This window comes from Diorhabda carinulata, chromosome 6 (assembly GCF_026250575.1).
Source record: "Diorhabda carinulata isolate Delta chromosome 6, icDioCari1.1, whole genome shotgun sequence".
In the NCBI taxonomy this organism is placed as follows: domain Eukaryota; kingdom Metazoa; phylum Arthropoda; class Insecta; order Coleoptera; family Chrysomelidae; genus Diorhabda; species Diorhabda carinulata.
The window spans coordinates 8,609,763-8,626,998 of NC_079465.1; the positions used below are offsets into that span (position 1 = coordinate 8,609,763).

Genomic DNA, 17,236 nt, shown 5'->3' on the forward strand with positions numbered 1-17,236 from the left:
GTTTTAACTACCCCTTGACATACTGATTACTTCATAGTGAAAAAAATGTCATTGCCTGTTTTTCCTCCTTAAAGCCTATTTGTGTAATGCATTAAGTTTGTCTGTCGAATTAAAAATAATATACCAATTATATCTGTATTTTCATCTTAACTAGAGTATACGTGCTAAATGGGGAGCAAAGTAGAGGCCTGAGGTTTAAAAACTTACGGGATCCAAAAGTATAAACTTTGATTTACCAGTGTCAAAATAGCCCGTTGGACCCCTGAGATGAGGCCCAAGACCAATTAAAGAAATTTAGTTTGAGTGTGAAGTAGTTTTTAGTAGACATTAATTTGACGAAGATGACAGATGAATTTAGCAAAACGTCAAAATGTTTAATTGAATGTTATAAACCTTTTTCCCGTTTTAATAAATATTGTACAATAGAGCTTTCCAGTAACTATGATGGGTTTATTCCTATCATGATCCAAATTTTTGGAAATTAATTCAGATCACATACACTGTCATTCGGAAAATTAACGAACTAATAAATTTGAAGTCATAAATACTAACGTTCGCGCCCGCGCTGGAAAATAAAAAGTTTTTGGCTTTCCTTTGTGCTGTGGTTAATTGATCCCTATTGGACCAATCAGAAATGCCATTTCACATAACCCGAAATCGTACAGTTTGAAGTTAATATTAAATAAATATTCCCACTTCTATGTTGAATGCTGTAAACTGATGAGTTTAGAATATCGGCGTGTTAAAAAAAAAGTCGCAAAAAAGTGAGGTAAAATTTGATTTGATAGCAAATACTATCAAATTCTAATATGTCTCCCTCTAATAGAAGAAGAAAAATATACAAGACAGCAGCAAGGAATTAAACTTGGTGTAATCCACTACGCCTTCACTTTTTATTGACAAGTGAATTGTAGATTAAAATACAATGAGCTGAATGAATGTCTCAGTCATTCCTTTTGACCCATCATATCCAAGTGAGAACAGATGTTCTATTTCCGTCTTTTTCTGATAGAAGAAAAAGAGGAATATAGTCTGAAGCAAAGCAAGGAGATTGTATTTAATCACTTTTAATTGAATGGGAAAGAAATGAAACTGTTGATAAGTCATTAACTTAATATCCACAATCAGTTGATAAATGATCTATCTGATTCAAGATCTATAATCCCTATTCCTGAAACTTACGAGGTGGGCGACATCTGTTAATTTTTCTTTTAAACTTCAATAGAGGTGATCATAAAGCCTAATTTTGTTTTATAAACAATAGTATTTCATAGTATTATTTGAAATTTTAGTCTAAATAGTCAAATAATATATCTGTTTATAGTGCTTTTCTGAGATAAAAACAAACCACACGTCCATGAAGTGCACTTGCAAACAATAAAAACGTGGTAAAAGTTATCGTATGTACTAGTTGCTAAAATCCTATTCTAGTGGCCAATAAAACTCTTGTGCACCTTTTTAGTATTTTCGTATAGATACTGAACAAATGCATTTCCAAACTTTAACTACGTCATTAAGATGAATTGTTTTCTCATGAGGCTGAGAAGTTAGACCTGACGTCTGTAGGCACAAACTTTCAATGGTTTTCGCATTTTCTCCTTCTAGGCCACGTAATACTATATGTCCCGCTTCACTTTCTTTTAGTGGTCTGCTTCTGACTCCAATATATTCCATGATGTTAAAAAGGGTTATTTCGTCATTTTTAGACCAATTCTTAAACACAACCCTTTGTTCTAACCTCACAAATACGTTCAGGAAATAACGGAAATTACGAAAATAATTAAAAACACATAATAAAACTAAGCAGTTGTTCACCGCTGTAGACCCCAAATTCAGCGCCATGTAGTGACACGTGATTTTCACTTCGTAATATAAATAGTTAGTTCTATGAGGTTATAGGTTTGTTCCAACCTGCTAGTCGGAACCGTACTTGGAACGGTTATCGGAAGCCTTTTAAGATATTTTCTGCGCAATCTCCGGCTATGCACCGTTCTTGTAACAGTACTTGTAATCAACCAAGTATCGAAAAGACCGTCCCTGAAACGGTTCACAAACGATACCTAAGTTGGAACGCAAAACAGAATCGTTCCTATAACGGTAACCGGCCGGTTGGAACACGTTATCTCTATTACGCAGAATCGTCACCGATGGGTTGGAAGTTGGAACAAACATTATATACCTATCATTTGTTTACATTTGTGATGTTTAAATTATGGAAGATATCCGTATGTTTATCTGAAATGAGCTAAAATAATTTCTACATTATTTGGTACTTTTAACATGGAAAGAGTTACTAACGTTTACCTAACAGATTATATTCCAACTATCTATACTAGTCCTCGAACTATACTATACACACAAAATGGCAAAGAAAAAAGCTCTAATATTTTTGCTGAAAGAAATGGAGTTATAATAATAGTATATAATAGTACAAGGGATGTTTTAGTACTAGTCAAACAGTTTAGACCTTCTGCATATATCCAACAGGTTGTATTTTCAAGTTAATATTAATTCGATCTATATCTATAGCAAAGGCAACTGACAAAAGAAACTATGTGATTTATCGAAAATCTACAAAGTATTGTATTATATGTGTGCATTTAATTAAAAAATATTGATTAAAATTGTATGAAATCGTTTTTATCTATGTATATACTTTTTTTGGAAATAAAAATAAAGAAGTATATTATGTTGGCAATATATTATAGTTACTCGTATATGCTCAATAATTCCTTCATTTTTAGGTTGCAGAAGATGAAAGGTATAGTGAAGTAGACACTAATAAATATCCTGTGAAATTAGGTGTAACTATAGAATTTTGTGCTGGATTAGAAGATAAACATATGACATCAGAAGAAATAGCAAGGGAAGAAATTCTAGAAGAATGTGGATATGAAGTTACTGTTGATCAGCTTGAAAAAATTGGTGTTATAAAAAATTTGACAGAAACCACTGGAGCTAACTCAACTTTGTACTATTGTGAAGTTACTGATGCTATGAGAAAAAACAAAGGAGGTGGGGTTGATGGAGAAAATATAGAAGTTATTGAAATGCCAGTTGAGGAAGTTATTACATATGCCAGTAATTCTAATTATGTACCTTCATCTATTAATTTTATGTATGGGTTATATTGGTTTCTTTACCATAAATATAAGAAAGATTTAAAATGATTATTTGATAGGAAGCAATCCTTTCCTGTCATTTATTAATTTCTTATTAGTTTTAATATAAATTTTTAGTCTGTGCAATGATAAATTGATACTATTTGTTCATTTTTTGAGCTGGAAAATATTCGAGAACCATATTTTTATGTAAGGTACTAAGTAAATACATACTTTTCAATGATATAACTTATTTCACGCCAGTATGAGAAAATTTGTCGTCTTGAGCTTCCAGCTGAGAATAGTCTTCCCTTTAGGCACAGGGGTTTTTTGGCCTTCTTTGACGAAATTAAACTTTATAACCATGAGTGTTAATAGACTATTTGACTTTATTAACACTCATGGTGGTTTATTAGCCCTTTCAGCCCTGAATTAAAAATTGTAAGGAAAATTTTTTTCTGGATTAGTGTACCTTTATTAAAGTAATTAAACATATACATATCGGTTCTGCAAAAATATGTGACCAACAGGATTTACAAATAAAATCGATAGCAGGATATAACATACATTTATTTTACATCAGATAGAGATTTGTTGTGTTTGTTTTGAGTGTGTTGAGGAAATTTTTCATATTGAATATGGGATTTAATGGGTTTGGCCCTGATATAGGACTTACTCCTCTGCAGGGTTGGGGATTGTGGTGAAGATAGTGTGATTTGTACCGTTGAGGTTAAAAAATAAAATAATAATTTAAACAGAGTGAAAGAAAGGAACATCCAAAAAAACGGTTCTTCTCAGAGTTATGTGTTTTTTCGTTACTTTTTTGTTTATTTTTGTATTTTTTTGTTTAATTAGGAGTAGCTAAGTGAGCGGGTACAGCTGCGGCTGCATTATTCCCCATCGTTGGCCAATTGGGTGGTGAACCAGTTCACCACGTTACAAGAAAACCGCAGGAAACCTGCAACGCCGACGATTTATTTTACATGAAATAATTTGAAACAATTATTTGCTGACGATATATAAAGTCTGTTCTTGTATGCAAATCACCAATTCTTAGTACTCAACGGTGCAAATTTGGATTCCGTAGAGGATTACAATTAAAAATATATGAAGGTTATGTAATTATGTGACCGTCAGGGCCGAAAGATCATAAAAGTTTCTTCAAATATGTATATAATCATGTTTCCAAGCAAAATTTTTATTAAAAAATGTTGTTATGGTGTTCTCAAAGCACTATTAGCTTTTATTACTAGATGTTTAAGATATGAGGATTGATGGGCAAACTTCTGTATATATACAAACATAAAAAGTACTAAGAATTTATTTCTTTATTTCCTCATAATAATATAAAATAGGTATTGTTCAAGTTACCTAGATCTGAAAATCTTAAAAGATGATTACAAATAAGTTATTTTGAACATGTGGCGATTTGCAGCCCGTCAAAATATATTTGTATGCTTCTAAATAACATTTAGTTAATAGATATCCAGAGTATGCATTTGTATTATTTTTCAAAAGTTTCCTGTTTAAAATACGTACAAGTTCATACTTTTGAGTCTTTTATAGAATCACGAATATTCTCTAGAGAATCTTTAATAACACTGGTAGTAATTTTATCATTGCTTAAATTTACAGTACTTTCCGAGTTCGTTGGATTGTTTCCACTATTGGCATCTTCAATTGCTTTCCTCAATTCCTTTAAACCTACTACTCCAACCAATTTACCAATAGCGGTAACGAAAGCATGGTTAACACCAACCAAGGAGAAAAGTGAATGAACTTTTAACAACGAAGTTCTTTCAACTAATTGAAAAGGAGCCGGGTCAATATGACACAAATTGAATTCCACTGGCAATTGCATTTGTTCTTCTTCCCACTTGATTTGGTCTTCTGGACTCATGTCGCACACTCTTTCAATTGGCTGTAACATAAATAAAACAATTTATGAACGACCTCAGAAATTCTATTAAGTATATATTTCATTTAGATCAGAAGTGATAGAAATATATTCAGTTGCAAAAACATTTTAAAATAGTTTTTTAAAGAACAAAATTCTTAACTGCAAGTTTTATTTTGAGGTAGAATTTCTCAGGACGCGACTATATGTAGTATAACAAGTAGGAGGAAAGTAAACCATTGCTGGTGATATTCTTGCTGTAATTGTTTTGGTTTAAAAGAGGGAGAGAAATGTTTTATAGACAAAAAATTGTTACAATTTGTAGACAAAAGCTTGTAAAAAATGAAAAACAAACAAAAATAACTAATTAAAGATACAAATACAATAGAATTTCAATATATGAAAGAAACCTACTAAGACTAACAACATTACAGGTATTAGTAATAGGTAATAATTAGTATATAAGTCCATAGCAAAAATTAAACCATTATGCGGTATTCCCGGAATTAAATTATTATTAGAATAGAAGTCGTTTACAGAGTAGAAGGCACTTTCCAGAAAATATGCCCTCAAATTATTGCGAAATAGGGGAAAAGATTATATTGATTTGATTTCACTTGGCAAATGATTGTGCATTGTTTTGCATTGTAAAATGTTGAGCCCTTAACTAATTCTGAACGTGGAGAAGGTATGTAAAGGTCGGAGAATTGGAGAAGCGTGCTTACGAATTAGGCAGACGGATTCAAAGATGAATAAGGAAGGAAGAGTCAGAATTTTTAATCTTTTGAAGTCCCTGCAGTGAGCTCTGCTATTCAGTTCATTGGAAATTGATCTCAGCGCAAAACAGAAGGAATTTAATTTTTTAGATAAGGAACAACAAGCACTAAGAATTTTGAAGATTCAGCGACGTCAATGGTGGTGATATTTAATAGAAAAGGCAGCAATGTATTTTTATATGATAAAATTTTAGTCTTAGAAACGTTGAGACAGAAAAAATTGGGATCTCACTATGATTTAAGGGTAGTTAGGTCACTAGGTATGGTCCTATGAAGTGCTGAAAGATCAGGGTAGCTTCAAGAGAAACTAGTGACGTCTGCAAATAGACATATTTTACTACTGATATCTAAATAGGTGATGTCGATTATAAACAAAAGAAACCAAATAGACCTAGTACTGAGGCTTGAGGCATTCCAAATTCTAATGACTTGCAAGAAAACATTTATAAGGTCCAACATCATATAACGAGTAGGAGGAAAGTAAACTGTTGGGCTGGCCCTATTCTTGCAGTCATTGTTATTGGTTTGAAGCCCGAGTTTTTATAGACTGGTTCCGACGAATAGCTTTGCCTCATGTTTCACAAAAACAAAGAAAGAAAATATTGTTTGGCGACAATTCGTAGTTTTACATCATCTTAGATGTTAATCAGAGTTGCAAAGAAAACCAAATTCAATTAGTTTCACTGATAAACTCCACTCATGTTTGTTAGCTGCTTAATGTTTCTTTTTAATGTATTGGAAGAAAATTTTAATAAAATGGAAATACAAACGCAACATATATTTCAAAAATTCGATTTTCTGAATTTACTTAGAAAGCCTCTGAATAAAATTAAAGCAAGCTCAGAAAGGATTATTTTGTTATGTTTTAGAGCAAGAGTTATAAATCTTGTCGATCCGAATTTTTCAATAGATTTTATTACTTAAACCGAAAATTAGAAGAAAATGCACCATTATAACATCAGGAGCAACTGCGAAGTTGCAAGATCTCAGTGAACCTGAAAAAAGAACGATACTGGAAAATATTTTGTAGATTTCTATGATGGTCCATCGAGTGCCAGTGTTGAAAAAACAAGAGAAGTGATTTTGTTATCGATGCAAGCAGACATTTTTGAATAGAGTCCTCTAAGATACATTTGGAAGTTTTGAGTCAAGTCTGTCATTTTGTCGTCATTAATATTTCAAGGGTCATGTTTAAGAATAAGGCACTTGATATCAGTCGAGTTTTAAATAGTATAACAAAGTTAAAATGCAGATATATGAAATATAAAGTTCGTCATGTCAACGACACAATGAAAATACAGTGGAAACTCGATTAACCGGACTAATTGTCCTTAGGGATTCGGAAAATCGAATGTATGAAGAAAAGCGGGTTTTGTGAATTAAAATAAGTTTAATAATAGTAATATTTATTAATAAATAATAATATTATTAATCAAAAATAATCATAATTTAATAATAAGTTTAATTTTGTTTAAAATATTTTACACATCAGAATAATTGATAACTAATTGAAACAATAACGAAACGCGTGGGGCGCGGGCGTTATTGGGTAATGCCAGTTCCGACTCGTTCGTGCTTGCATAAATTCTTCTTTTAGTACATATGTTAAACATTTTGTAAATTAACTCAATATTACTTACTTATTTAATCGCGAATCCATATAACTGAGGGTCGGATAATCGAATTTCTACTGTAATTCAAATTAGGTTGGGTTAGGCATTTAGCAGATCAGCTCTTAGTCCAAGGACTCTCATAAAAAATATGACGGTATACTTAATCAAATCTGTCAGATTATCTTTTGACGTTACAAATGACATGACATTACCACAGTAAAATGTTAACAAACACCTTAATAATCAATAATGAGGTTTCTTTTATGTAAACCTCACTCTATAAGGTAATCTAACTCAAAATATTGTCAATATCCCCAAGATACAAGCTTATGTAGGATGGCTACAGACTTTCTGTAATTTATGACGTCACAAAATTGGATTCAATGGGGATTATGTATGTAGTTCATGGTTTGCTGTTCATGGTTCAGAATATAAAGCTCTGATGTTCTGAGGTTTTCTGACCGAAGTTTGATATACCTGATTCATAAAATCTTTTAGCTTACCAGCTGTACTTTTTTAGACATAGTTGGACTTGGTGGCGTAGTATGAACATCTTCGTTAGCGTTATTGTCCACATCTTGAAGTTGAGCGGACTTCCTGTAATTAATAATTGACATATTTTATAGAATATAAATGATTCAAAGAAGTATTTTTTTTAATTATAAGAAATACATAGTAAGTTAATGTAGTTAAAGCCAAAAATAGATTGTAGACCATTCAAAACGATTATGTGATAAAAACGCTTTCAACTTCTGTTGTCGTGAACTACAGTTACCTTTCAGTTTATATATATATATATATATATATATATATATATATATATATATATATATATAAATGATAAAATAAGAAAAAGTTTACGGTAATTGAAAGAATTGAAAGAATTATATATATATATATATATATATATATATAAATGATAAAATAAGAAAGAGTTTACGGTAATTGGAAGAATTCTGTTACCTGTATTTATAACTGCAATAAAAATTTCAGATGGAATGATTGTGTTACCTGAAGATAGCTTCAAAAGCTGACCGAATTCGACTTTCTGCTCCCGTGACAGTTGTATAGGGCGTATTTCCTGGACTAGTAGATAAAAACGGTGTGAATCCTTTCAATGTAAATGAATTCGTTTTTTTGAGGATGGATTTTTTTGGTTGAGATCCTATAACTGGATTATAAGTTGGTTGATCCAAATGGGTTTCGGAAATTTGTCTATTCAGTAAATCTGGAGCTGGAACTACGTGAAATCTTGATGGTCTTCGTCTATTTCTCTCTTCTGCTAAGAACTGCTCTTCTCTTTCTTTTGCTTCTCTTTGTCTTATAGCTGCGACCTGAAACAGGAAAAAATTACATTTATGCAAACATCAACAACGTTACGACGTTTACATACCTGCAGTCGTCTTTCTTTTCCTATATGTTTTTCTATAATTTGAATCAAAGCCATTCGCTGGATCGATCCTAAAAGGACCATATTTTCTGGGCTGTCCACTAGCGGAAAACTTTTTCTTTGTCTATTCTCTTTTAGTAATACTTTTAATTGTTGATAGGTCATTCCATAGAAGATATATTTTACATCTCGTACCATAAAATTTTCTACATATACGTTGTACATACCTAAAAAAATGTACAGAAAATTGGACTATGTATGAAATTGCTTAATTTATACTAGTACACAAAAATGCTGTAACATAAAACTGAATAGCACTATGAGCCTATCTCAATATGAAAATAGGCAAAAAAATATTTCAAAAATATCTCTTAGTAAAGCATTTCATTTTTCCTTTATATGCGGGGTGTATCTTCACCTTCAAAATCTTCTTTGGCGCCAAATCTCCAATGTTCTGATATCTATCACCCTGCTCGTTGCTGATATCTCCCAAATTCTCAGGAAATAATTAATCATGGTAATTGAGAAAAAGCTTTGCCCGGCAACTTTCTAATATTTGAACCAAAAAAATACCCTGCTTAAACTTTATCTCAATTAACTGTCTCAGTTTGAATCCTCCCCCTTCTTTATTCATAGCATGCACAAATTTCGAAGTTTAATGTAAAGTCGAAGCAAAATTTTCTGGCCAAATTTACCTCATATAGCATTCATTCACTATACTTCTCCCTCACAAACAAGGAAAATAGCAAGATTTCTTAAATCCTTCTCAAAGTCCTACTAAAATCGCGACAGCTTCTAATTCATCAAAAATCTGCCACTTGTAGCGGTTCTAGCTACACAAAACCTAACCTAACCTAATCTAAACTAACCTAACCTAACCTTTCACTTTAAAACTCAAATGTAAATAAGAGAATAAACCTACTTTATAAAATCTTTCTGCTAATAAATACAGCCCAAGTTAATAACCCTTCATAAAATTAATTACTTGTGAACAAAAAAGAATTTCAAGAACATATTAAAAAGTGGTACGTTTAGCTTCATGAATATTTGTTCTATAATTTGGAAGATATTAGTATTCTAAAAATAATTGTTTGTATTGTGTTAGGTAGTGTCATTAAACCACCTCTAAAATGTTTAGACGTGACTTCATCATAAACTCCTGGGAAAATAAATTGATTTAACCCAACAATTATCTTGGTATATTGGTAAAATATTACATTACTTAAATATAGAATCTGTTCAAAAAGAATTCAGAAACAATTAGTATGTTTTGACAACCTCTGGAATGGTGGAAGTTTGTCTACAAATAATAATACCGGACACACAATACAATACAAATGAAAGTTCGTACGGAAATACTGCAGGGAGACCTTAAATTAAGATAAATCGACTATCGATGAAAGATTCTTATGAGTAGTTCAGTTCCTTCAGAATGTGCTGAATAATTGTCTTACTGTCAGCGGGCTTGATGCCATGATCCCAATTGATCTGAAGAAAATGAGTCCCCTGAATTTCATCATTGTAATATTGTAGATAATCGTTATATATGTATTCATTTCTCAGTTAATGTTATTTTCCATTCATCTTTCTTCTTTTTTTCCTTTCCAGATTTTTAGAGATCCCATAAGATTGAGCTCTTATACGATCCCCTTCTGAAAAAATGCCCAACAAACTTTTTCTAATAACCACTACATTTGCCTGATATGACACCATCCGACTATTATTTATTTCTTAAATTTAGTTCACAACTTTTGAGAAGTAAACGTTGTTGCTTAATAGAAAACATAATTGTATGAATTTGAATAAGATATACATAATATTTTGTGCTGCATTGACCATTCTCGATTATTTTTTATCTAATATATAAAATTCTCGTGTCGCGGTGTTTGTAATTGAACTCCTCCGAAACGGCTTGACCGATTCTCATGAAATTTTGTGTGCATATCGGGTAGGTCTGAGAATCGAACAACATCTATTTTTCATCCCCCTAAATATTAAAGGTAGTCCACCCCCAATTTTTTTATTTAATTTTCAATCAACCGCCATATCTTATTTGTTAATGATAAACTAAAATTTTTTTGGCACGATTTTTATTTTATTTAGTGCAATAATTATTTATTCACATTTTATTGATAACTGATAAAGAAAGTTTTAACCCTCAGTTAATTAAGTGATCTCATGTAAATAAACACGTGTTGTGAGCTCCCGCATCCATCCGCCAACTTTCTCTAAACAACTATTAGATATTGACGATGGGAAAGTTGCTGTACATGTAAATACTGGATGCATAAAATTACAGAATTATTGCACAATCATCGACTCGCAAAATACTCTCATCGATAACATAATTCCCGATGTACACACAATATGAAAATCATAAGTGGCTGGCATAAAGATCGATTTTCTCAGCAAAAAATGTGGACGTCAATGGGTTAAATTTAAAGATACAATAGTTGTTCTCTGAAGACTTGCTGTAACACAAATCTATCGATGCAGTTTGCGATACCAACGAAAGTGTGAATTATCCAATTGAGTTTTTAAATTCATTGGATTTGCTAGGCATGCCACCACACCATTTCACTTACATCATTTCACTCTGTAATAAGCGTAAAGTTGTAAAAGGATAAATAGACTCGAAGGAAATATAGGAATTTTTTTTCGAGTTCATTTTTATTTCAGTTAAAATATCGTAATCAATTTATTAATTTCAGATAAAATAATTGTTTATACTAAAGCAGAACATAATTATTATCATTACTTCAACTTTTAGTGGTACCGCTGGGCCGTTATACCAAAATGATTCGAGTTTATGATTTTCCATGAATTGCCATCCACATTCGGTTGGATCATATGAAATGCATTTTGGTTCCGTAACATTTTGTCACATTTTATTAACGAATATTGTGCGTAAAATTTTTTGTGATAAGGCTTTCCAGCATGGCAGAATGTTACTATTCTGTTAAAATAAAATTCTTTTCTTTTTACGAGTATCCTACCGGCACGCCTTTGGCACAATATTTTCAGTGTTTGTGGATGGATAACAATAGGCTAAACTCATAAATTGACCCCAACCCGGGTGGTATTACCTGCACTTGATAAAAAAAATTTTTTTACAATGAAATCAATGCCAAACTATGAAAGTTGCTTAAATATTCGTTGGGTCACTCTGTGGTCCCTTTGCATACCTAATGATATTTTATTGCTCTATACGCTTCTGAAATAAGCTATAGAATTAAAATTCATCATGCCTTTATAAAAATCTTCTTTGTCACTTGTACTTGTAAAGAACTTCAAAAATAATTCAAATCTTGCAGCATTTACATCACTATTTTGTACATTGTACATTTCATTCGTATAGGACTGTTTTTTCTTTATTATTAATGTCTTGTGGATCCGTTAAATGCTCAAAAATATTTTTATACCCTTCATTTTGTATCAATAAATTGTATGTTTCATTTTCATACTTTCGTCCAAATGATTCGACGCTTACCGAGTGTATTTTGTTCCTCTAATTAATAGCTGTCGATTTATGTATATAAGAATTTTGCAATTCCGCGATCACGGGTCTTTTGAGATTGCCGGTTCCCGGACTATTATAGTAAGTTTTTATTTGTATTGAACTAGAAAAATTTTTCGTAGATATAATTTATATGGCAGAACAACGTTTGCCGGGTCAGCTAGTAAAACTCAAGAAAACAATTTTATATGTTGATACTAGTGATAGTTATGTAGTTTTCGAAACAAAAAAATATATGGTAAATCAGTCACGTTCTCTATCAAATATTTTAATTTTCTTACCACTACTGTTTGGCAAAAGGTCGGGCAGATATGGCAGCTTTTTTATTAAAATTATACTATCGTAAATACTGGGATAGAGAAGGCTGGCAACAGCATTGGATATCAATACAGCAATCATCATTGGAATGATGTGAGTAATTTGACCTGTCATTTCAAAAACTATAACAGATACAGAAATTGTATGCGTTACTGATCCACTAAAAGCTGCAGCACCAACTGTAGCATAACCTCCTGGGATGATCTTTGAAGTTTTTCCACCATAACGCATACCTAAAAAAAATGAGGGAATTGAAACTAATATTGATTCGGAATAGCCAACAAACAATTATTTGATTAATATCACAAATTAAGAGACAATAAGTTATGACAAACAATATTATTATATATTATACAAAATACGAAAATTGATGCAAAAAATTCGAGAGTGAGTAGATGACGTGAAAAAAAAGTTGTGAAATAGAAAAAAAATTCTCATACGACCCCTCGTTTCTGAGTTATAGGTCTTTAAAGTTGCGAAATCAGAACTAATATAAAAGTATATTTTCTAAATTATACATTCGAACATTATGAATTTGCAATGAATGATTACGTATGTAATTAATATTAATTTAAAATCCAATTTCCAATTATTCAGTTAATTTTAAGTTCCATTTATAATAGGTATACAATGAAGAAAAGAAATTAAAGAAAATGAATTATTTTTTAAAATGATCTGTATTTTATAATTAGTAAAACAGAAGCCATTAACAAACTTTAAACTAAAAATTAAAAAGTAAAAACAAATGAAATGATTTAAACTGATTTATGAAAAATATTTCTAATAATAATCTAAATTATTAAATTTAAGAAAAATAATAAAATATCAGATATATATAAAATAAAGAGATAGGTAGAAATCTGTCAATGAGTAATTTTGAACATTTTTTTTCCAGTTTTTCTGCCGTCATCTTCATCCCCTTTTACAGACTTTCTCTTCAAATTCGTGCTTTCAAATTTAGCTTTTAGATTTCTAAAATTTATTCTGATTATAGTCCTTAATTTACAAAAAGCCTTAATTATTTTAAATGGATAGTTCAAACAAACAAACAAAGTTTCATTTAGCAAAAAAAAGTAAAATAAAAATCTAGATTAGTTGCTGGACAAATGCAAACCAACCGACCAAAAACGCTGTTATGATTCGCCCATTTTTTTAATTTTTTATTGTGGTGTATAAAGAATAGAAATTTAAATAAGCCAATTAAATTGTCATTTCTGCTCAGCTGGTTTTCTTTCAGCCAGTAACTGACTTGGATTTTAATTTTTATTTTGCTATTTAAATCCAGCTTTAATATAACAAAACATTTTTACCTACCCTTGAAAGTCTCACAAGATTATTTTGCCTTAAACAATAATATTGTCTTTGTTCACTATTCTCCACATATATAATACACACAAATAATAGTTTTTAAAACGTAGAACTAAGTAAAAAACGAATTTCCAACTCTTCAATCACTTGTACGACCTTTTCGAATTAACAAAAACACAAGCAATACCGCACAGCGTAAATGGTAAACAAGCCGTCGAGGTCTGCAGGTGACGTAAGCATCACTTGACCTTGGCTCAAGAATTGGCGTATGTACGTCTTATGGGATTGATCAATCCTATTGGTGAACTATTCTTGGTTTAATGTTCTATGTACATAGTTTTGTTTTTGTAGTTGATTATTATTGAGAAAAGTAAGGTTAAGTGAATATATGGTTTTACCGGTTTTTTTAGCACATGGTTGGTTTTATAAGATATAAGTGATAGATGATGTATATATATGAAGATGTAAATAAAATGTATATAAAGACCTAGATTGATTTTAATCAACACTGCTGTGTAACAAATAACAACAGTAATAATTGAGTAGGTCCATATTTTTTTTATAATAACCTGAATAGTCAGCGAGACATGTGGTTCAAGCTCGATGGAGCCCCGGCCCACTTCCTAAATGATGTAAAAAATAAATCAAATAACATTTTTCCTAATAGGCAAATTGGTCGACATGGCCACCACGTTCCCCTGAATTAAAAACAATGGATTCATTTGTTTGGAGATATCTTAAAAATTTGGTGTATGCAACACTGGCAAACACAAGGAACGAAAAGATCTATGGAATAAACTTTCATTGTGACTCTATAAAGCAGAATCCTAGAATCCTATTCCAATTTCAAAGAAATATATTTCGTAGACTACGGAAGCGTGTAGAAGTGCCGACCTCGAATATTTATTAGATAATAAATATAAGTTCTGATTTCGCAACTTTAAACGACTATAACTTAGAAACCAGGGGTCGTATGGCAATTTTTTTTTGCCACATCCTTATTTTCAGGTAATCTACTCAGTCCGGAATTTTTTCATTGAGTTCCGGAACACCCTATATTATCAAGAAAACTCTAATAATGAAAAGATAGAAATGTAGATGTTGGTACCTTGTGAGTTGTTTTATTATCCAGTTTTATTCTATAGTTTTCTATACTAATTTGGTAAATATTTGTTATGACATAACCATATAATTTGTAATGTACCTGTTGGAAACCACATATGCATTAACTCTCCTACTATTCTACCAAACGCAGCACCAATTTTAAAAACAGGGATGAAACTACCGCTTGGAACTGGAACTGTTGAACAAATGATTGAAAACAGAAACTGCAAGAGAATACATATAGCGATATAGATAACAACCAGTGTCCATAAATTAATACAGAGGAGATGTTTAATTTACTAATTTTTACAAGAATAATCCATGATAGTGAGTACGTAGCTTATAACGACTTTTTATGCAATTTGCAGTTTTTTCTTGCTGATTTGACCAAATTTTCATAGCCAGAAGTCGGTTTATACTGCATCAATGTCAACTGAACTCATACTTCATGTGTTAAAACAAGTTTGATACGGTTAGTGAAATTCTGTTTGCAATTTTTTGAGTGGAGCATGGAATTTGTACAAAGCATTAAAACGTTTTGTTTCAAGTTAAGAAAATGTGACAAATTGTCACTATCTATGGAAAATCAGTAATTGACTTCGCTTTAAAAAAGAACAGTCAATCAAAGTCTGACATCAAGGCCACGGCAACTATTTTCTTTAATTGTGAGAGCATAGTTTATAACAGAGATATTAACCAACGACTTTTCTTTATCATAATAATCCGCTTCCTAACATCTTTTGATTCTTAAGTTTGTAGCTACCGAATGTCTTTCTGTTTGTCCACAAACGACTCAATTACCAGATTTAGCATCATGCGACTTCTGGCTTTTACAGAAATAAAAAATATGATTGGTCGTTTCCTGGCATTGAGAGGATTATGATAGAGTAGATGACAGACATTCTTAAAGAAGCTACCTCCAGACAAATGCATTACTGGCCGATGGGAGTACCTTAAATAGGGTTTATTCAAGTTTCATGTTGTTTGTTTACATTGTTTTTAATACACTGTATTTATAAACCGAACCATATTATAAAGGAAATCCCATTGCTTTTACTAATCAATGCCTTTTGACACAATTTATTTGTAGCTTCGATTTACAGTTTTTCTATGTAATCCCCCTCAATAGTTAGACAATTTTGACACATCTCCGGAAGCTTTTTGATGCTGGTATCGAAGAATTCCTTGTGCAACTCGGACAGCTATGTGCGCACAAACTCCTCTAAATCGTTGAAGGTGTTCGTGAATGATAGGCTCTAGTCAAAATTTTTCGATCCTCCAAAATGAGTTGTTCTACACAGCAAATGTTGCTTGGTGTGAGGTTCGCGGTCCACGCTCCTTTTCGACGGTTTCGCGGCCATATTTGAAGGCTTTGGCCCATTTAAATACAGCAGAACTACTCAGGCTCTCACTACCAAATTGATTTCGTAAACGCCGAAGAATTTACGAATTTTTACTGCCTCCACATACCAAAAAACGAATGACATTACGTTGCACAACGGTGGTCGACACTTAACGTTCACTCATGGTCGTAGCACGCGCGTAAAATGAGTGTTCACGAAACTATGCCGCACTGTTATCAAGGGAACCAGTTAGGACATAAGCCACGACCTGCAAAAGATACATGCGCGTCATTTACAGCGTTAGTCTCGAATATATTTGAACCGCTCTCGTAATATGTATTATTGAGACTACTACTATTTCCAAAATAATGTGTTTGATTGAAGATGGCATGATAATAGTGCCTTTCAGATTACAATCCTAACTGAGAATCGATCCTGTTGGGTACGCAACTTCTCATACAGCTCCCTCGAAACTATCTTGAAAACGTTTTAATCTTTTTCTTTACATAACTACACAATGTTCTTAATCTTCCATTCAACTATGCATACTCGTTACTTGGCATTAAAGAATGCAGACTCTGTCGTCATTTAAAACCTTTTAACTCTTTTTCATGCCCTTAATTGAACTGTTGTAGTGATTCTATAAATTCTGTGAACAAAGTGAGTGAGTTTAGTTATTACTTAATTCCACTCTTATCAGGAGATAACAAAAAAGTATGTGAAAAATTCAAAGCTAGAACTTCTTCAAGATCCAACACAACAATAAGAAGATATCATCTTTCAAATATACTTGATCAAATATCACTGAAACTGGAATTATTTTTCAGGAATGATTATTATTGTAAATTTTTAAAAAAACTAAAGAAAAA

General features: G+C 31.7%; 2 protein-coding genes across 2 annotated transcripts in view; one reads left to right on the top strand and one right to left on the bottom strand.

Moving 5' to 3' along the window:
• Positions 1-2,127: 2,127 nt before the first annotated feature.
• On the top strand, positions 2,128-4,597 carry LOC130895124 (uridine diphosphate glucose pyrophosphatase NUDT14-like). The gene is made up of 2 exons (XM_057802278.1): positions 2,128-2,487; positions 2,745-4,597. The coding sequence occupies exons 1-2, from the start codon at positions 2,281-2,283 to the stop codon at positions 3,168-3,170; spliced, it is 633 nt and encodes a 210-aa protein (XP_057658261.1). The 5' UTR covers positions 2,128-2,280; the 3' UTR covers positions 3,171-4,597.
• Positions 3,921-17,236, bottom strand: part of LOC130895123 (chloride channel protein 2-like) — a 32,916-nt gene continuing 19,600 nt past the window's right edge. Inside the window, exons 10-15 of the mRNA XM_057802277.1 lie at positions 15,125-15,248; positions 12,576-12,845; positions 8,781-9,004; positions 8,399-8,721; positions 7,891-7,984; positions 3,921-5,022 (exon numbers count right to left, since the gene is read on the bottom strand). Of these exons, the coding sequence (XP_057658260.1) occupies positions 4,645-5,022; positions 7,891-7,984; positions 8,399-8,721; positions 8,781-9,004; positions 12,576-12,845; positions 15,125-15,248 (1,413 nt within the window). The 3' untranslated portion in view covers positions 3,921-4,644. The remainder of the gene's footprint in view (positions 5,023-7,890; positions 7,985-8,398; positions 8,722-8,780; positions 9,005-12,575; positions 12,846-15,124; positions 15,249-17,236) is intronic.